We start from the raw sequence: 20,647 nt of genomic DNA on the forward strand, positions 1-20,647 counted from the left end.
ACAAAAGTCCTGGCCCCAAAGAGTTCCCCCTCTAAGTTCTGGGGGAGACAGAGGCAAGCAAAAGCAATCAGTACATGCTTTTGGCACAAAAACCAGGCAACAACTCAAGTGGGCATTAACAGCAAAGGAGAGCTTTAAAATAAAAGAGAAAGAAAACAAAAGTTAAATCCTCAGGTGTTTACAAGAAACGCTTCCCAAGAGGAAGGGAAGCTTGGAGCAAAGTTTGAAGCTGCTTGTTGAATTTTCAAACAAGCCAGCACATGGGCTGGTATTAGCACCTAAGTATAAAGGTCAGTGTCACACCAGAGAGGATAAACTTTGAAAATGAAGGCAAGTTGTTTGCATCTCATATATGGCTCTGGAGGAAATAAAAAGCGCTAGTGGCACAGGGATGAAGATTAGGAAAATCACCTCTGCAGCAACTTTCTAGACTAATATCAAAGGATAAAACCGTATTGGTCAAAGCCAGGTATCATTTGGCTTTACGGACTTTTTTTTACCTGATGTCCTATTTTCCTCTGCCTGCTTCAGATTCAACTGTTTCTCTCTGCTGCTGTTCAGGTACTTCCATGCTGGATCGCTCAAGGCTTTATTGTTGCTACAGATAAACAAGAGTGGAAGTCAGTGCAGCTATAAAAGATACGGGATATTCCCATTTGACATTTACAACTTGGTTTAAAGCATTTATCTCCTGGAACAGTTAAACTTTACTCACAGGGAAGCTTAACCAATTCATTTAAACAAGCCTTCTTACTTCTGATTCAATGCTATTTCAAACACAAGGAGCTTATTCTCCAACTGGCAATTGCTCTTTATGAATTTTACTTTGAAAAGGGTCAAAGCAAATTCAATAAAGATGATACCTATTGCTACACACATATGACAATCCTGACTAAAGGGACAGAAGAAAGATGACACAAAATTTGCATGTGCCAGTTCCTGCAAATCCACTGCTAAAGGAAGTTGCATTTTTCTCGTTAATCCCGAATGCAAAGCCCATTTCAAGCACTCAGTGTGCTCAGAAGTTGACCAGTGGCTGGCCTGTACCGTGCTGCTGAGATAGGAAATAGTCAAGCATTCTTGTCAGAAAAATTCACCATTACAAATGAAGGGAGAGTTTAAAATCAGAAACTAGAAGGTTACTTACGTTGAAGAATCGTTCTCTTTGGGATAATCTTCACTCATTTCTGAACCAGGAGGTTGAGTTCTTTTCCTCTTTTCACTGATGACAGAAAATTTTTGAAGTGGTCATTCTTTCAGAAAGGCTAATAAACGATCCTCCTTCAACTGAACAGAACTCCTCAATGCTTTCTGTGCATTTTGCACCTATCTTCCACAATCTCCACTTTTACAACACAGCACATCGAGAAGAATTTGGTCTGTCCAAAGTTGTTCTTAAAAAGCTCTAATGCCAGTACCAGCCAGAGGCTAGAAACGCACATATTAATATCCTGTTAAAAGTAACAGCAAAACCAGAGGAAGAAACACATTCCTTTCTCACCTCTAGGTGTACCGAGTTCCACCTGCAGTTCTATAAAGAGCTAAATTATAACAAGATCATAACAAGAGGATAAGAGTCCTACCGGTTCTCCAGCAGGCTCGTTCTGTGAGGGCCCGATGATGCAGGAGATGCTGAAATGTTCACCCTGTTGCCAGGTGTCCCAGTTCCAGCTGAACTCTTCACAGATGCCCTCGCTGGGGTACCCAGCACCTTGCGAAATGGATTCTCCTCCTTACTTTCCACAGCCACTCTTTTGGGAGGAGTCTGCAAAATCCAAGAGGAGGGCGCCGGGGAGATAACCCAAAGTGAAAAACGTGACCATCTCTGGTCTAATCTAGCACTTACACCACTGCTTTACTTGCTACAGTCTGACATCCAAAAGCAGAAAAAAATGCTACTTGTAACAGATAGAGAGTTTAACACTAATTAGGTAAAATTTTCACTGTACCAAAGCAAATCATAAACACGAAATTCTACTGCAGTAACTGATTTCCTTTCTCACTTTCCAACCCTGTCAGTTGAACTTTAGTTTCCAAAATCTCCTTTACATACTTCGACATTACAAAAAACGAGGTACAATTCGTAACTATCTGCACAATAATCTTGGGTGGTACTTAAAAGCAAACAAACACAATATTAAAACCCACACAATTAGAACAGTGCCCTGACAGTCTTGTGCCAAGCGAGCATCACATGTAACGCAAGGGAGGGAGCTAATAGTTGGCTAAGGAATGTTGGTCAATTTTAGACTTGAAAATTAAACATGTCTAATCTTACCACTGTATATACAGCCTTAGAGTTTTTACTGGGAAATTGCCTTTAAGCAACATGTAAAACTTGTTTTGGAACAACGTCAAAAAAATTCTCCCTCGGGGCAGTAATACAAGAATATTCACAGAGACAACAGAGCAAATGAAAGCTGGTAGATACACCATGAAACTTGTGTTACTCGGGAAGAAATGGAAAAATAGAAGTATTTTGAAGGAAAAACACTTTCTGCAAACTTTACATGAAAATCTGAGCAGGTCCAGTCACTTTATCCTAGTACAAAAACAGGTCAATATATACGTTTGGCTGAAGTCTGCTTAATTCATTAAGATCTATGTTGACAATAACATCTTCAAGTGCTATGTCAGGTGTTCAGTATAAACACACAGACACTCAGAACTATGCAAGAAGCAAGTCCTAATCATGCACTTCCATTCCTGCTTCTTCTCTGTCTGCCTGATAGCTCAGCATGAAGACCATATTCAGTCTTCCACTGATCTTTCTCATTCACAGAACACGCGGCTCCTTGTGAGCAAGACACACCGTTGCCAATCACCCTGTATACATCTGTTCCAAGCCTTCTACATTACAAAGACTTTGGATGCAAAAGAAGTATTTATAGGGCTATTACCACACACAATAAGAGAATGAGAGGAGGAAATGAATGAAATCAAATTAAAGGAAAAATTTGAACAATTAAAACAAACCTGGTTCTCTATATAAGAAAATTGCCTATTAGCTTCCTTCTGTGTGGTCCTGCTGCCCAGCACACCTCCAAAGCTGCCAGATCCCTGAGAGGGTTTCCCAGCTGACAGGAAAAATACACAACATCTGATTTGATTGGCATTTAACTGATTGGCATTCTTATCTGTAAGGCATTATTTAGCTGCAGTTGATTTTGGAAGGGTCATGCTGAATTTCTTGCCAACAGACAGCACAATATTGTGAGCGCACAAACATAAGCACATGTTTATGGATAACCCTTGTATCGGTCATTTACTCAGTTGGCAGTATAGTTCCTATTCTTAAAAAAGAACAAAACAAGAGGCGAAATGAAAAAGAAGGAGACTATGGATGTGGGATAAACAGACAAGAATTTTTCAAATACCAACATAAACTATTGTTATGTGTCTCATCTCTGGTTATTGTTCAGCATGATGAAGATACATTAGGAAAGGGGGGCTGGACTAGACGATCTCTCAAGGTCCCTTCCAACCTCTACCATTCTACGATTCTATGAAAAGGGACCTAACAAAAATCAGAGTTCAGGGCCAGAAAGAAGCATTTACACATACGCAAAGAAAGTCAATAACACAGGGAGGACAAAATGGCTAAAGATGAAAAAAAAAAAAGAAAGCACAGAGCTGACCCCTTTTCCAAACTGTTATTAACATGATTTACAATCATTGCTCTTACCAGTATAAACTCTGTCTTGATGGATTGCATCCAAATACATCCGCATTTCATTTGCCTCTTTCAACGGCACCTTATCAATTGTCAGGAAGCTGGTATCCTTTAGTGTTAGCATCAGACAGCACAGTTTTCTACCATTTGGTCGTAAGGTCACAGTTTTAATGTTATGGCTTAGCTGAAAAGAAGTAACTATGAACATAAATCCATTTTTGAAAGGCCAAAATACTTATAAAATCAAACAAAACACTTCAAATAGAGACAGTAAGTGGTTGTGCTGGTTTTGGCTGGGATATGGTTAATTTTCTTCATAGTAGATAGTACTGGGTGGTGTTTCAGGTTTGTGCTGAAAGCGGTATTGATAACACTAGGACAGTTTGGTTATTTCTGAGTAGTGCTTACACAGAGTCAAGGCCTTTTCTGCCACTCACCCTACCCCACTAGCAAGAAGGCTGGGAGTGCACAAGAAGTTGGGAGGGACACAGCTGGTAGAGCCAGCTCCAACTGATCAAAGGTGGGGGTCGGTCTGTTCTCCCTAGTAACATGTAACTGAACAAGGGGAAATGGCCTCAAGTTGTGCCAGGGGAGGTTCAGGCTGGATAGGAAGAGGAATTCCTTTACTGAAAGGGTTGTCAGGCATTGGAACTGTCCCTGGAAGTGTTCAAGAGATGGGTGGGTGTTGCACTTAGGGAAATGGTCTAGTGGTTGACAGGGCTGGGACAAAGGCTGGACTCGATCTTAAAGGTCTCTTCCAGATGAAAGGATTCTATGTGACATCATGCTCAATATATAAAGCTGGTGGAAGAAGGAAGAAAGTAAGTAGAAAGAATGCAATCCTGGATCCACCCAAAGGTTCCATTACACAGAAGTAAGAGAGGTGGAGAAAACACTCACAGTTCTCCCAGTGCAATCTCTCTCTACATCTAAAGCAGAATTATCAGGAGTTTGTCAGGCCTGGAGAGGCACATCAGAGCACCGTGACAGACTGGGGTCAGCTCACAAACTACACCCAAGCACAAGGGGCAGGCAGCTCTTGCTTTGTGCTGCTCATTCCTACCAACGCTCTTCTGTCAGTGCCTGTGTTGCTTCAAGATGAATGAGATCAAAAAGCAGATCTCAGTGAAAGATAACCACCATCCAAACAAAAACAGTTATTCTAAAGATGTGGAATTTCCTCTTTCTCCTCTGCTCCAGTGCTAGCCATAAAGTGCCATATCACTCCCTCCACCAGACCTCAGATTTGGTCCTTTGCCTATATCAATTCAAGTGAAAATCCTCCACTGAGCTCACAGGGAGATCTGACAAGTGCCAGAGGCAGCAGATGCAAGAGGCTGAGAGGAAAACTTGTCCCATTGGGCCACGTTCTATAGGCTCATCCTCCCCACAGAGCCACCTTTCAAGTCATCATCACATCATGTTAACACTTGTCCAGGCAGAAAGGAGCAAGTGAGAACAAGAACTGAGGGAAGGTACAAGGGGAAGAAGAGACCACTCTTCACTGGTATGGTCCAATGCTGGATTAAATCAAACATGCAGTCACAGTATGGCACGTGAGAAGGCAAATGAATCTTTCCAACTCCACAGTCACAGAGGTAGGAACTACTCACAGCTAATGATTTTCTCACACCTTCACTCCAAGGCAACATGGTCTGCCTGATTCTCTGTGGAGACTTTTCAGCATGCTAAGGTAGCAAAACCTACCCTTTCCAACGTAAAAGGAACATTTTGTCTTTGGGTCTGCATACAGAAATAAATGTATCAGAGAAAGGTCTAGTGAACACCACTGAGGAAAAGCAACTGTGGTACCAAAAAGCAGAAGCTAATATTTAGATCACTTTAGGCTGTTACAAAGTTGCTAAATAAGACAATTTAGGCTTTTTGGTTTTTCTTCCAACTGTTCTTGTATCCTCTACATCATTTAAAGTCAGACAGAAATTTCTTACAGAAGAACATTCCTTTGCAATCTTTCAGTTTGGGGCATTGTGTAAAAAAACTCTAAACTCCTCAGAAAAATGAGCTGAAAAAACCAAAAGAATGAAAAAGAGGCAGTTTTAGTATTGCAAGAGAATCTTTACCAGTGAGGAAACCAGTTGTCCCGCATCAGCCTCCCAATGAGGAAAGTATGTTGTCCTGCATATTTAAAACCTAAAACTGTAACAACTGTCGCTCAGCAGGGTCTTGTATAAACATGGAAAAGGCAATGTTACACTTCAGCTGGGAAAACTGCTCGTACAAAGTGTTCAGAATCTTCACCTCTAGATTCTGAAAACGTACCAGCAACAGAAAGGTTGCATGTTGCAAGACCCTGAATATGGGAACCATGATGCCATATGCTCTGGTAACTTTTCTCTACTTTTTGGGTTCTTCCCAGTCAGTGGTATCTCTATAGCCATCTTGGCAGAACCTCTAACAGTACACATGGATAATTTACAGGAGAGTTATACAAAGGGATTAGTGTTCAGGAAACGAGGAACAAGAAACAGTGACAGAAGGAAGTTTGTGTGACACAACAGCCTTGAAGAGGACAAACCATGCACTGCTCAAACAAGAACCCTAGTATTTGGTGTACCTGAAATGTCTTTGGAATTCCAACATTGTAGTGAACAATTAGACTGGCTTTGTTGTCCTTCTCCACAATTTCAAAGCTCCCTTCTTTCCATTTTGTAATCCCAGTCTGCATGCTGCGCATCCGGATAGGTCCATGCACCTTTAGTGGAGCCATGCTTGCTCACAGAAAAGAGCTAACAAGAGCAAGCACACTCCACTTAAAACACCTGTTAAAAAAGAGAAATACATAACTAGGCAGGCCAAGTCCTCCCTACAAAAAGATAAAAGCATAGCTTAAAAAGTTTCTCTACAAGTTGCATAGAATCGTTTCACTTGTATTTTTAAATACAACAAAAGAGATTGAGTCGAAACCGAGGGGAATTTAAGAGATCAATGAACATCTCTCCCAGTTTGGGCAGAAAAACGGTGATTCCTCACTGCTGAAAGGCGAGCAGACCCTCTCCAGACACAATCCTTAAAGCAACTTCAACAAGCTGAAGGGGGAAAAAAAAAAGAGAATCTAAGGAAAGTCGGTAAGAGATGGAAAATAAAGTTTCGGAGGAAGCCTTAAAGGGAAAAGAAGCTCATTTCTGACAGGACGTGAGCCGCAGTGGGCTCCGGCCGGGGTCCCCGGGGCCCTCCGCAGCTGCTGGCTCCTCCCCAGCACTTCCCCCCAAGAAAGCCGTCGGCCCAGCAGTAGGAGCGACAGCCTCCCTCCAGCGCCGCGGCTCCCGGCCAGCACGGCGGGGCGCGTTTTCAATAAAAGTTAAAAGAAATGAATGAAGCGGCCTCTGCACGCAGCCCGGGAGGCGCCGCCGAAGAGGGTCTCCCCCGCGCCGGCAGCCCGTGCTCCGCCGCCGCTCCCGGCCCGGCTCGGCAGCCGCCCCGCTCCCCGCCTCGCCGGCCCCCGGGCAAGGCCCCGTGGCCCCGTCACCCGCCCGGACGGGGAAATGGAGACGGGGGCAGCGACTCCCGCCGCGCCGCTGCATGGCCGCCCCGGCCCGGGCCGCTCTAAGGGGAGGGGAGACACCGCGCGGCGGGAGCGGAGGGAGGCGGGGGGGGGGGGCACGCGGCGGGAGCCACGGGAGCGGGGATAGGAAAAGGGAAAGAGCGGGGAGAGCCCGAGCCCCGGTACCTGCGTCCCGGCGCGTCCTCGGCGCCGCCGGTGGGGCTGAGGCCCGGGGGAGGGGGGAAGGGGGGAGGGGAAAGGGGAAGGGGGGGCGGCGGCGGATGGCGGGAACCGGCCAGCAGCGCGAGACACCGCACGCGCGCGCCCTCCCGCTAACGTCAGCGCGGCGGCGCCCTTCCCGGCGTGCCCCGCGCGCGCCCGCGCCGCCGGCCGCGCCACACCCCTGCTCGCGCGCGTGCGCACCGCCCCCGCCTCTTGGCCCCGCCCCGTCCCAGCGTCCCTCGCGGCGGGGTGAGGGGTCGCGGCGGGCGCGCGCTGATGGCGGCGGCGGCGGCTTCCTGAGGCGGGCCAGGCGGCAGCAGCGGCCCCGCTCCCACCATGCACACCTTGGCCACGGCCGCGGTGAGGCGCGGGGCTGCGCGCAGGGGCGGGGCTGCGCGGGGGCGGCTGCTCGTGGGTGCCGGGGGACGTTTCTCTGCGCTCGGCCGCCCTCCCTCAGCGCCGGGCGGGAGGCTGCGGGCCACCGAGCCCTGGGGAGCTCCCTTCCTTCCTCCTTCCCTCCCTCTCCTCGGCGGCCCGGTGGCGGAGGGGCGGCAGGATCCCTTGGTGGTGGTGGAGAGCTGCGTTCGTGTCCTTGCACTTCGGTGTGTCTCCCCGAGGCGGCCGTGCCTTTCCAGGTGACTCACCCGGGGGCCAGGAGGGCTTCCCGGCTGGGTGTCCTGGCTGTGGGCCTTCTTCTCGATGTGTATCACGGAGGAGTTTCTCTCCTTTCCTCCCCATGCCCGCTGTGCTCCCTCCGTGGGCCTGGACCCTTCGTGCACACCCAGCCACCACTCTGTCCACTGGATAGCTCTTCAGGCCTTAGAAGGGGAAGAGTAGATGCTGAAAAGTGCCTCAGGGCGTCAGGCAAGCAGGAGCCAAGGCTGAGAGACTGCCTTGTCCTTCATCAGTTTTCTCTCAATACCTCGAGTACTTCTGTTTGTAGTCAATACCCATCTGCCTCCTCCTCTGGAAGCTGCAGGGGTAGGATGGAGTGCTTGATGTTCAGGCTGGTGGGAGTGGGACTGTACCTTGGCCTGTCTGGATTCAGAAATGTAACCTGAGTTTGAACTACGTGGTTATTGCATCTCCCATCTGAGCAGGTTCATGTTTTAGTTTTCACTTCTCCAAATGCACGTTCATCGTGTGTAGAAGACTTCCTGGAGTTGAATGAGTGTTTGATGTGTATTTGGTTCAGGAAGTCCATTGCAAGACCAGCAGTTAAAACTGTTTTCAGATGATTTTAGCTCAAGAATCTGCTTGGAACTAGCAAGCAAACAAGAGAGAATAAGGTAATCATGGGAAAGAGTTGAGAGAACTTCTTAAGTCTTCTTGCTTTGTTTAAGTGCTTGTGTCTTTAAGTTGATTCTCAGAATGCTGACAAATGCCTCTGAATTCAAGTGATGGTTTCTGGAGCATAGAAGGGTGTGCATGATTGTAGTGAAATCTCTTTAATTGGCATCTACATATTTATAACAATGTAATTCCAAAGTGCTTGTTGAAATGCATGAGGGACTATTGTGTCTCTCATCAGTCCTCTAGCTATGTACTAGTTGGATTTTTCTTAAAGACAATATTAACAATCTGTTTCAGGAATAGAGTCAGCTTTCTCCTGGGGCTCATTTGAGTGTCTATTTCATTTATACATAACCCACATCACCCAGTAGTTCTGTATTGAAATGTTTCCTACCACAGCTGGTTTGTATGGTTAGACTAAAAGTGTCAGGGAAGGTCGTTTGGCTCTGGAGATGCGCTTGGGAGCTGCAATAACTAATGTTACCTCTTAGAAGGGTCATGAATTGGCTCAGGAATCTCCTTGGATGTTGTGAACATTATTGTGATACTGCTGTGCTAAGCCATGGTGTTGGTCTTTATGCAGTGTTCCTGGTGGCAGAGTTGTAGCTTTGATTTCAAACCTGAAGACAGCATAGTGTACCAGTTCAACCAATAAATGTAGCTGTAGTAAGGCATTGCAGGCCCAACTCAAACCAGCTGATGCACTGCTCTTGAAGTTCAAAGTTCATTTTGGTGTCTTTGAGTTGCTGATCTCTGAAAATAGTTTGAAAATCCCCTATATCCTGTTACTCAAAGTGTTGTTTTGCCTGAGCAGTACTTTTACCAGTGTGCCTAACAGCAACTGTGCAATTAGGAAGAGAAAGCCAGCTGCTTAAATCCATGTCCTTATGTGATTGTTGGAGATGTCATCAGTTGTAGATGCTTCCTCTGAGGAAGATGTTACAGGGCCTTTCATGATGCAGAGGTGGCCAGTTTGTGCTGTGTTGAGATACTGTTGGTAACTTTTGCTTTTCCTGTGTGCAAAAGAAAGTCTGCCTGGCAGAGTTCTGTCCCAGAGCTTGCAGGACTTGTTGTAACCCTAAAGGGTTCCCCGGAATTTTAGGTTTTGGAGGGAGAAGAAAAATAAAGTGGGAGGTTAGGAAAAAGCTATTTCTTTCCATTTAAAACGAACTGACAGGAGCAGCTGCAGAGCCTGTGAAAAGCAATTGGTCCTGGCTAAGACAGACTCTGGACATCATAAACTTAATTGTGTGGAAAATCTACCTAGTGTTCTCTAGGGATCACAAGCACGTGATTGTGCTTTTAAAGGGTTGATGTTTTTAAGCTCACAGGAACTGCAACTTCCAGTGGGTCTAGAAAAATAGATGGAAGCTTTAGATAACACAGTTATAACAACATTACAGCTACACTGCTTGTCACTGCCATTCCAGATAAAAACAAATGAGCTCTCTTCATTCTCCCTCTCTTCCGAAGCTCCGGTGTAGGAGTTGCCATTGGAATTGCACTCTCAGCTGTGAAGGCACAGTAACTTTGTCAGGAATACCAATGTAATGGGAGTTTCTGGGGAAAAGAAATAAAAATTGAGTAGACAAGAGAAGAAGACAGGAGGAAAGATAAGCAGCTAAAAAGTTTATTTAAACCCTGCAGTATAGGGATTGATCACAAGCACATTGGCCTAGGTAGACAAGTTAAATAATACAATAGAAGTGGCTATGGGAGAGAAAAATCCCACAGCTGTGGAAGAGTCTCTTAGGATGTGACTGGATGTAATATGTGTATGAACAAGGGAGAGAAACTTTTGCAGAAGTAGAGACAGAAAGCTCTGGAGATGTCTCTTAAAGGTTAAGAAGTCTCCCTTCATCCCCCTGCAGTTCTGGGAATCTGCCTCTGGCATCTGGTTTCAGGTTTGGTTCCAAACACTTTCAGTCCCCGAACTCCTTTATATTCTTTTCAGTGGCTTGGTGATGAGCTGCTTAGTAGCAGCGGTACCGTCAGTGTTGTAAAGGCACCATCATATCTGATGTGGTAAGCACAAGAAGAGTTTCCTTCTGGGTTTTTAACACAAATTAGAAACAAATAGAGCCCATTCTCTGTTCCCAGCTGTGGTTGCTGTGCACGTGGGGTTGCTGAGCTGGCAGCAGCACACCAACAGGGCCCTGCTTGGCTTGCACAGGAAACACTGCCGCGGAGTGTGTGAAGGGCTCTGAGCTGCCTTTTGGAAATGTTCACACAGGAGGTTTTGGTACTGATGTTTGTCTTTCTCGATATTTTGTGTCCAAGTCACCAAGCTATGTACTTTGGGAGCCTGCTGAGCATTTGCCCCTTGAGTGCTTGTGGTGCCAGGAGATGCAGGAGACAAACTTTCATGGAAACACTTGTGCCTTACTCTCCCCACAGAAACTTTGTTACAATTCCACAGTCCCTGTTTCTCTTCCTTTCCTTACCAACTCTCCCTCGTCTTCTTGGCTTGAAAACTTATTTGCCTTGATGTTGTACTTCCACCAATGTTCCAAGAAAGGCAAAAGAGAAGTCCTGTATTTCTCCTGAGTAGTAGAAAATACACCTTGAGTGTCAATACAGATCTACCCTTCTCTGGTTGTATTTTGCACAGGATTTTTTTTTTTGCACAAAATCAGTGTTAAAAAAAATCCTTTTTAGCTGCAAGCGTGTAAACAAGATACATGCCATAAATATGAGATGCCTGTAACAGCAGGTATTAGTGGCTGTGGAAAGCATCGTGCTGGTGCTGGAATAGTGAAAGTTTTCCTAGTATTTGTATTGATATTGTTCTCCTGTACATTGGGTGAATCCTGTTGACAGGTTCCAACGTCATGGACGGTTTTTGGAGCAAAAGAGTAGTGTCTGACTTACTTTGAGTTTGTGGAAGCTTACACTTGAAGTGTGAAATGTGACCTCCCCAGGAGCTCTGCTGGGACAGGCTCTTACCTTGCTGAACAAAGTTACAAGGTACTGCTTGACAGGCAGCTTAAGAGTGAGTCAGGCCAGAAAGTAAGACCTCTGCATCTCAAGTAAGTGAAATAATAAGACTAATCTAAGGAAGAGTTCCATATCCAGAGCATCTTAATGCAGTGTTAGTTCTTCCCATCCCCCAGTCAGGAGCTTCTTGAGCATACTTCTCTGCCAGGTGTGGTATCAAATGTTTAGACTGAAGTTTTCTTGTGTCCTTCCCAGCCTGTGCCAACAGCGCTGGCTCAGGTTGACCGGGAAAAGATCTACCAGTGGATCAATGAGCTGTCCAGCCCTGAGACGCGGGAGAATGCGCTGCTGGAGCTGAGCAAGAAGCGCGAGTCTGTGCCCGACCTGGCGCCGATGCTGTGGCACTCCTTTGGCACAATCGCAGCGCTCCTTCAGGTGGGTAGAGCTGACAGAAGTATCTTCCTTCCATGGTGCAGCACCTGCCAGTGCTCCTGTGTCTCTGGAGAGGCCACTGCTGGGAGTGTGATGTGTGTTGGGTTGTGCGGTGAAGGGAGCAGACATGGGAAGCCTGTTTGATGATTGAATCATCACTAGCAAGGTGATGTATGCAGACTATAAGATTTATAATTAGACAGCTACATAGTTGGAAGGGGAACAGGCAAGGTGTTAAGTGAGTGAGCTCTCGTATTTTCATACAGTGTCATAGCAGACCCATGGCAGTCTTACTCTTAAGATCTCTGATCTGATTTGTTTTACATGAGCACATCCTGGTCAGAAGGTTGCCTTTGCAGGGAGCCTGCTGGAAGGGCAGTGTGGGGTTGCTGCTCACTGCTCCAGAGATCCTTTCAAGGAAATGTACCTGCATTTCACGCGAGATCGAGTGGCTCGGCTTATCTCTGGGCAAACTGCTCTGCAGCTGATGACTGCCCGTTTCTCTTTACTGGATCTAGTAATTTCTTTAGAAGAAGGAAAGAAGAGTACAGAATTGGCGATGTCAAACTGTTCTTGGAGTGGCCCTGAAACAAGTGAAGGAAATTAGAAGGGAGATATAGTTGGAAGCAGGCAGATTTCTGAATTAGGTTTCTCAACCTCATCTGCTTCTGTTGCACTGAGTTACAAGAGTACTGGCAGCTATAGTATGAATAGAGTGGGTGTGCTCTGCCTCTAGGCATGGGAGCAATGCTCCTCTTCGATCTGGAAGTTCAAAACAAAGCAGTCTATACAGTAGTAAAGAGCCAGGAAATAAAATGAACCATTTTTTACTGAAATCAATGTTTGAATGTGTTCCTGGGACTCCTTGTTAAATTGACTCTGACCCAGCTCTGCCCTGGCCTAGACAGCATGGTGCTGCCATCTGATATCAAAGCAATGCTGGGTGAGAATAGGCTGTCATCCCCTGTCACCGTAGTTTCTTGCTGGGTGAGTGCATTGGTGCAGCTTTCTGATGTTTTCTTCATCTGTTAATTTTTAGGAAATTGTAAATATTTATCCATCCATCAACCCTCCAACGCTGACAGCCCATCAGTCCAACAGAGTGTGCAATGCTTTAGCTCTACTGCAGTGTGTTGCATCACATCCTGAAACAAGGTAAGTGTTTCTAGGTGTTGGTGCTGACAGCTCAGACTGCCTGTCTCATTCTAGAAGCGTGTAAGCTCCTCTCTTTTTTACCAAGAGAAGTGGTACAGTGCTTTCACTTGTTCGCACAGATTATCCAGATGAAAGCTTTATGGTGGTCCTAGATGCATTGCATTCCCTGGATCATCCTGAAATCCTGCAAATACCCCAAATGTTGAGTTGTGACAGCTCCTAGGAGCTGAGGCAGATATAAGGGTGCCTTTGTGCTGAATGCTGTGTGCGGGATCCTTGTTTTAATGAGCTTACAGTTATTTAGACAAGCAGCTTACAGTTGTTTAGGCCAGCTGTCCAAAGGGTAAAATAAGCAGGACTGGCCTTCCTAGAGACTGTGTGTTGTAAGGGAGCAAAAGCAGAGCCACTTCTGGAGTCCTCAGCCTGGCTTCTTCAGGTTTTATCAGTCTGTGTCAAGCCCACATCAACAGCAGGAAAGATAATGTTGATTCAGCCAAAATCAGTAGCTAAAAATCAGAGGAAAACTACCCGGAGATCCATGATCTCAGGCTGCTGTTGCTGCTGAAAGTGCTGCATAGTTGAATTTGTTTTTCAGCTACTGCAAAGTAGTGTTAAAACAGCAACCCTCCAGGAGATGATATCCAAAGAAACAGGGTAGTTTTACACCCCATACCTTTACATTTAAAGTTTGAAAACAGAGAAAGAATGTTGGATGATTGTGCAAGAGAACTTTCCTCTACTAGCAGATCAATCTCCAGGTTTCTCCCTGCAGTCTGTATTTTTTGTCATTGTCAGCAGGTAGAGTGAAGGTGCTTGGGGAAAGGTGTTTGTGCACATTTAAACTGTGGTAACATCTAGAGATCAGGCAGTCTGGATTTCTGTCATGCAGAGGCTTTGCACATGCACTATGGCTGACTGTCCCTGCCCATGGGAGCCTGCAAGGTGAAGTGCAACAGGGAACATACAAAGGAGAGGATCTGGGTGGTGGGAAGAGTTAACAAAACCAACAGGAGCTGGTCAGCTGGAAGCAGTGATGCAGGTAACTGACAGTTTAGGTGTTAGGTTTTGTGCAGGATTTACTTCATACCTTTCTATCAGAGAATGGACTGTTACCCTCTTGAGCAGCAGCAGCAATAGCGTCTGTCAGAAAGTCTGAGGCTGTGCATGGTAATGCTGGATTGTATCCTCAATTTGTTTTATTTGTCTCTCACCTTGGGTCTTCTTCCTTTCCTACAGGTCAGCTTTTCTGGCAGCTCATATCCCTCTCTTCCTGTACCCCTTCTTGCACACAGTTAGCAAGACACGTCCATTTGAGTACCTGCGGCTCACGAGCCTCGGAGTGATTGGTAAGCAGCCAGGCTGCTGCTGGAGCACTGGCTTCTTGAGTTGGGTAGAGATCTGCATGACCAAAATCACAGGTCTCTATTGAGATCTTGTGAGTCTCGTAGTGTGAACTGGGGGAGCTGCTTCTTCTCCATCAGTTGTGGAGGCAGGTTCCTCTTAATGTGTAGAAACTGGGTTTTCAACTAAAAAGAAGGCACTGAACTCTGGGTGTGTTGCCAAAAATATTTTCTGTGAGTATGAGCACTTACAGGTTTGTTGTGCCTTCACCCTCAGCCCAGGACCTGCACACAGGGATGGGTGGGTGCAGACTGGACTTTCTTTGGTGTTTTGTCATTGATTGACTTAGGTTTATGTGTCCTGTCTTCCTCTGCCCTATTTTTCTGGGTGTTTTATAGTCCTTTCTGCCCAGATAATTTCTCTCTCAGTGCATAAAGTAAGAGAGTCTTAAAATTAATTTCTTCTTCCCAGAGGTTGCTGTGGGTGGCACAGTCCTTTTGTGTTTGAGTGGGGAAGAGCCAAGCATGCATTCCCTTTCTGAAAAACAATCAGCCCCTAAACCTGGCTTGATTACTTTTGTACTGCCCAAACGATTTCTTCTCCAGCCATTGCATGGTGCAATGTGTTTAGGCTGACAGTCGCTCTGCCTGGCGTTCAGGCTCAGTCGTTGCTGGGGAGGACACAGCAGGGGCCCCCTTTGAAAGGGGAGATTTGTGGAAACAACTTATCAATTTTGGGTTTTGTTTCTTTCTTCAAGGGGCCTTGGTGAAAACTGATGAGCAAGAAGTGATAAATTTCTTACTGACAACAGAGATTATCCCCCTGTGCTTACGCATTATGGAGTCTGGCAGTGAACTCTCCAAAACGGTACCCACTCTTTTTGTCTTGACTTAGACTTCGTATCTCTGACTGATCAGGAAGCCAGTAACCTGCGGAGCTGGTTTGTGTCCTGTTGTAAATACAGTGGCAACTCGGTGGAGTTTTCACCTAAGCAAACAGCAAAGCTACCGAACTAAGCTGGGATTCACAAAATTGGTGGTTTTGCAAGGAAAGATCTTGCAGCCCTGCAGAGTAACTTTCAGGGCTGAGCTGAGTCCACTTTCCTTGGCCTGAGAGAACAAATGCTGTAGCCACGCAATGCAGAGGTTGGGTGGCAGCTGCACATGGTTGTGATGGGAATGTTTACCATACTGGACCAGTTGTCTCCTCTGATCAGGAGCCCCTTTGCCCTGTGGGCTCAGTTCTCTGGTCAGACTGGACCCAGCCAGAGCTGCCAAGCGTTGTGCAGTGTCCTAAATTCTGTTTAAACTTTCACCAAGTGAAGCATTTTCTGCCCACTGAAAGGCCTTTCAGCTCTGGGAAGGAACACAGCACCACAGCTCTCCCTTCTCAGGACAGATAAGTTGTTTATAGGCTTTCTTTTCTGCTTTCTCCCAATTCTAGGTTGCTACGTTCATTCTTCAGAAAATCCTCCTGGATGACACAGGCCTGGCATATATCTGTCAGACCTATGAGCGCTTTTCCCATGTTGCCATGATACTGGTAAGATGATTTATTTCCTCTCTTTAGAAAAAGCAAAAAATATATTCTAGTAGCCACTTCACTGCTCTCTGGCTGGAGCACGGGGTGAGGGAGGTGTAGCATTCTGGGGCTTATTCCTTGTGACACCAGAGCTCTCTGCTTTTGCACGTTTCCTTTGTGTCTCAAGAGAACACGTATTGGTTGTAAAATACACCCCCCAAGGTAGACGTTTCCAGAGAAGAAAAAGACTTCTCAGAGTTGTTGATTGGACATGAGTTGATTTAATTTTATGAAAGAGTGATCACACAGCTCAGGCCATGGATCCATTTCCCGTCTCTGCCTCCCACAGCAGTAAGAGCAGGTCAAGCATGTTTGATATTTGCCCTGGCACAGCCTTACAGCTGACAGGTATTTTCAGCTTTGAATTTCTGGGGCCAGCTGTGCGTTTTCTATGCAGTAAGCTCCAGTCCTTGTCCTATCCCTGCCTTCAACCCACAGAAACTTCTGGTGTCCACAATGTCCCTTTCCAAGGAATCTCATGGGTTTCCTGTTTGCAGCCTGGAAGGCCAGGCTTTTTTTTTTTTTTCCCCTCTTTGAAGCTGACTTCTGCCAGCTGCTGCTTATGACTCTAATTCTAGTGTTGGAATACAGACAGAGCAGACAATTCTGGTCCATTCCCAGCCCTCTGTGAAGGAGAAGTTTGGGTACTTGTAATTTGTTCATCCCAGGAGTAAGAGCCCCAGATTAGGCTTTGTTATCTTTGAGCTTGCTGAGGAGGATACACATCTGCCCTGGAGTAGCTGTAGTCTTGCTTTCGTGTTTGGTTGGTTGGCTGCTTTCTATTTAAAGAGCAGTCTCGGGAGAAGAAAATGCGGCATTAAGTGCTTTGCAGTGCTGGTTCTGTGCCTAAATATTGATGCTTTCATTGAGAATATTTGTTTGTTTTCCCAAGTGTAAAAAACAATGTTACCTCCCAATTTGCCCACAAACAGCAAAACATGAATAATTTTGAGCTGATGGCCATCATACCACTGATGTGGGGTTTGCATTCAAGAAAAGGAATGGCCTTGATGAAAGTACATCTGGCTTGGGGTGAAGTGAAGGACACAGTTAGAAACCCTGGAGTAGAGGAGGCAAAGAGACCAGGGAAGAATCCATGGCTGGGAGAGGTATGAGCATGGAAGGATGTGGACATGTGCTAGCATGGAAGAAGTCCTTCCTGGGATGTAATCCCACCCTTGGGTGCAGCACTGACAGGGTTAATATGCCATCGTGCCACAGAGGAAGATGAAAATCTTCAGAGACATTTCTGTTCTCTGTTTCAAAAATTGAGGTAGTGCAGTCTTGTCTCATGAGGGTGATGATTTGCTTCCTTTGCTGATAACTGAGGAAGATTTTATTGTGAGTATTAGATGCTTTTCAAAGAGCAAGTTATTCAGTATTTGCCACCCAGGAGGGGTCTGAGGTGCTCTCTGACTTCTTGATCTTTTATTTTGAAGAAATACTGGTATCTTGGGGAACTACTGAGCACGGGAAGCTTGGCAAAAGGGCAGATGAGGGGGACCTGCTACTTGCTAGCTGCCTGAATATCCAACTACAGGTGAATTTGGCTAATGGTTAGTGCTGGCCAATGTAGTGTTGCGGGGGAAAAAAAACCAACTTGTTGGGCTGGGCCAGAGAGATCCAGGATGAGGAATGTGGCAGAAAGAGAGAACAAGACTCTCAGGTGCATGGTAAGGCCAGCTGTGCATTTTCTTGTGCATAGTGTGGGTGAGCCCAGTCCTTTGGCATGGCTTCCCAGGCTGCTGGTCATGTTTTGGAAGGCAGAGCAGATGCGGACGGGGAGCGTTACAGAGGTTGGGAGCACACCGAACAGGGAGACAGCCTGAGCTTATCAGCCTCCGTGCGAGGGGAAACTTGATGTTCTCTTTAATCTAGCAGGGAATTGGACAGCTAAGGAGCACAGGGAGGTAAAAAACCAAATAGAAATGAGACAAGCTTTTCCTGAGCTGTTGGGAGAATCCTTTTGAGGTCGTGGCTAGCTGCTCTTCTCAAAGGCATCTTGGCAAGCAGAGCGCCGGGCTCCATGCAGGGGGCCCCAGATGAAAGGTCGTGGGCTGTGATGCGTGAGAAGCCAGAGCAAAGGATTGAATGGTCTTTTCCCAGCCTCTGCTAATTGTGAAGCTGTTCTGACAAAGACTTTAACTGGTGGCACTGGCCTCTGTCAAACAGGGTAAGATGGTCCTGCAGCTCTCCAAAGAGCCGTCGGCACGGCTTCTGAAGCACGTCGTCCGCTGCTACCTTCGCCTTTCCGATAACCCCAGGTAAACATTTTAGGAGTCTGGGCAGGGGCTGCTCCTGCCTCCTTGGAAGTGCAGTTCTTCTCCAGCCAGGGACGGTCAAGGTTCCTTGTTTGTCCTCACATCAGCCTTAGCTCAGTGTGGAGAATGGATGGGTTTTTCAGTTGTTTGTTCTTTTATTGTGAGTTCCAGGAGCTTGTATGGTACACGGTAGAACAAGTGACTGGCGCTTGTATGGATTCAGGCTGTTCAGGTTCCAACTGCCTGAGCTCAAATGGAGTTCTGCTTGGGTGGGAGGGAGGGACTGAGGGAGAGGGCACGCTGCGCTCTGCCTCTTCTGCATCACATGGACTGTTAGCGGGAGAAACCGACAGATGCCATTCAACTGAAGGGAATACAGGGTGATGCTGTGCTGAGCAGCAGCCCTGCCCAGAGCCACTGGGGATGCATTTGTGGTCTCAGCCTCTCCTGGCATTGCACTGGCCCTGGCTGACAGGTGTCAGGGCACAGGGGTTGGCTCGGTGCGGGTTGGTGAGGGGTGGCAGCTGTGCTGCCTGGCTGAGTGTCTTATGCTGTGGTGCTGCTGCTTGGGACTTTACCTGGACAGCCCTGACAGCGAAAACAGCCCCTAGAAAGCAGCATTGTGTCCCTAGTGGGGTTTGCTCCCCTCTTGCCCCTGTGAGTTTATTTGTTGGGCCCTGTTTCTTGTCTCTTGATGTAGGGCACGTGAAGCTCTCAGGCAGTGCCTTCCTGACCAACTGAAGGATACCACCTTCGCCCAGGTCCTGAAGGATGATACCACCACCAAGCGCTGGCTGGCTCAGCTCGTCAAGAACCTGCAAGAGGGTCAAGTCACTGACCCGCGGGGCATCCCTCTTCCTCCGCAATGACTGCTGGGGGAGGTGGGGGACCGGGGAAGAAACAGCTCAGGTTTACAAAGAACCAGGAACAGGTGACCTCTTCTGAAACAAACTGGGCAGGCCAGCTGGCTGCTGGCCTGTTGGCCCACCCCGCCCAGCCCAAGGGCTGCTCTGTAGCAATGCAGCACGCCTCCGGGGATCGCAGCACCAGCAAATGCTGATATCACAGCTTCAAAACAAAAATCAATAAAAGCAATCTGTAATGATCCCCATCTCTGCAGGAGGCTTGGCTGGCATCTCCAGCCCAGCTGCTCCTCCAGCCAGCTCGGCCTCTGCCCCAGCACCGTGCGGCATGGGCTGTGCATGCCATGGCCCTCCGCTTCTTGTTTACACATCTGTTTAGATGAGTGAGCTGAATAAAAGCTGATCTAGTTCTTTTATCCCCTCTTAAGACTGCTGCTCAGCTGCAGGTAACCCCAGGCCAGCTTCCTTCCCTCCCAGCATATCCTTGCTCTTGGCTCTGTGTCTGGCTGGCGCAGCAAGCTTCAGTCTCCCTTCCTTTGGCACTGAGGCAGTGGCTGGAGCTGGGCCACTGCAGTGCCCTCCCTGAGAGGAAGGGGGGATTACTTGTGATGAGCCCTCACGTCATAAGCTTGCTCCCCAGGCCTGTGGGGGAGGAGGAGGCAGCAGCACTGGGGCTCTTGTGCTGTAAATAGCGTGCTCCTACAGCTACCCGGCAGCCAGGGGCTAATGCGTGCTGACCTCCCAGCCAGTGCTGACCCGGGGCGCAGGTGGAACTGCTGGGAGTGCCGTCCTGCGGGCACCAGGTATATGCCTTCTGCACCCACCGCTGCTCGCCAGGCGCCTCGCAGCCTGGGCCCCTCCCTTTTCCCGCTGCTCCTGTTCCCCTCTGCCAGGCGGCTGCATCCCTCTCAGCGTTCAACCCTGCGTTTGCCTCAGCCCCGCCGCAGCGCAAGGGCCGGCAGCGGCTTCCCCGCTCGCACGGCTTCCTGCGGCCGCGGGAGGGAGAGCCGAGGAGCGCTGCTCTGCGCGCCCGCCCGCCCGTGGCTGCAGGCAAGCCCAGGCAGCTCCTCGCTTTCTCCCCCCCCTCCTCGAGTAGCCCATTTTGCTGATCATCTGCTGTGTCGTGCCAACAGTGTCTTAAAATCCCATCTCGTTTCTCTTCCCTCCTCCCCTCCCAGCCTTGCGTAACAAGGGCAGAGCACAGCCTCTTCCTTGCCCCTCGGGTTCCTATTTTATAACTATAGCCTTTTTTTCCCCTCCCTTTCACCCTGACCTTGACAGGGTGTGAAAATGCTTCTGGTTGGTTGGTTTTGTTGGGGTTGTTGGTTTTGGGGTTGGGTTTTTTTTTGTAAGTTCGGATTAATAAATAATAAAACCCCAGCCAGCA

The 20,647-nt window shown here is 47.5% G+C and overlaps 2 protein-coding genes across 4 annotated transcripts in view; one reads left to right on the forward strand and one right to left on the reverse strand.

Annotated features, from left to right (window-relative positions):
- USP37 (ubiquitin specific peptidase 37) overlaps positions 1–7,523 on the reverse strand; it is a 36,767-nt gene extending 29,244 nt beyond the window's left edge. For all 3 annotated transcript variants that reach the window (XR_009819459.1, XM_062004984.1, XM_062004983.1), the window contains exons 1-7: positions 7,362–7,523; positions 6,249–6,453; positions 3,686–3,857; positions 2,977–3,077; positions 1,584–1,765; positions 1,148–1,222; positions 501–598 (exon numbers count right to left, since the gene is read on the reverse strand). Coding sequence is in view for 2 of the 3 variants with exons in the window: in XM_062004984.1 (XP_061860968.1) it covers positions 501–598; positions 1,148–1,222; positions 1,584–1,765; positions 2,977–3,077; positions 3,686–3,857; positions 6,249–6,401 (781 nt within the window). In the remaining variant the exon portion in view is untranslated. The remainder of the gene's footprint in view (positions 1–500; positions 599–1,147; positions 1,223–1,583; positions 1,766–2,976; positions 3,078–3,685; positions 3,858–6,248; positions 6,454–7,361) is intronic.
- A 98-nt stretch (positions 7,524–7,621) lies between these two features.
- CNOT9 (CCR4-NOT transcription complex subunit 9) lies at positions 7,622–20,647 on the forward strand. The gene is made up of 8 exons (XM_062005000.1): positions 7,622–7,757; positions 11,883–12,062; positions 13,099–13,214; positions 14,451–14,560; positions 15,313–15,422; positions 15,999–16,097; positions 18,309–18,400; positions 19,098–20,647. The coding sequence occupies exons 1-8, from the start codon at positions 7,734–7,736 to the stop codon at positions 19,264–19,266; spliced, it is 900 nt and encodes a 299-aa protein (XP_061860984.1). The 5' UTR covers positions 7,622–7,733; the 3' UTR covers positions 19,267–20,647.

This window comes from Colius striatus, chromosome 11 (genome assembly GCF_028858725.1).
Source record: "Colius striatus isolate bColStr4 chromosome 11, bColStr4.1.hap1, whole genome shotgun sequence".
Taxonomy (NCBI): Eukaryota; Metazoa; Chordata; class Aves; order Coliiformes; family Coliidae; genus Colius; species Colius striatus.

Coding starts and splice junctions, on each gene's coding strand:
- CNOT9 (XM_062005000.1), top strand. CDS start 7,734: ATGCACACCTTGGCCACGGCCGCG. Junction 12,063..13,098: donor CAATCGCAGCGCTCCTTCAG/GTGGGTAGAGCT, acceptor GTTAATTTTTAG/GAAATTGTAAATATTTATCC. Junction 16,098..18,308: donor CCCATGTTGCCATGATACTG/GTAAGATGATTT, acceptor TCTGTCAAACAG/GGTAAGATGGTCCTGCAGCT.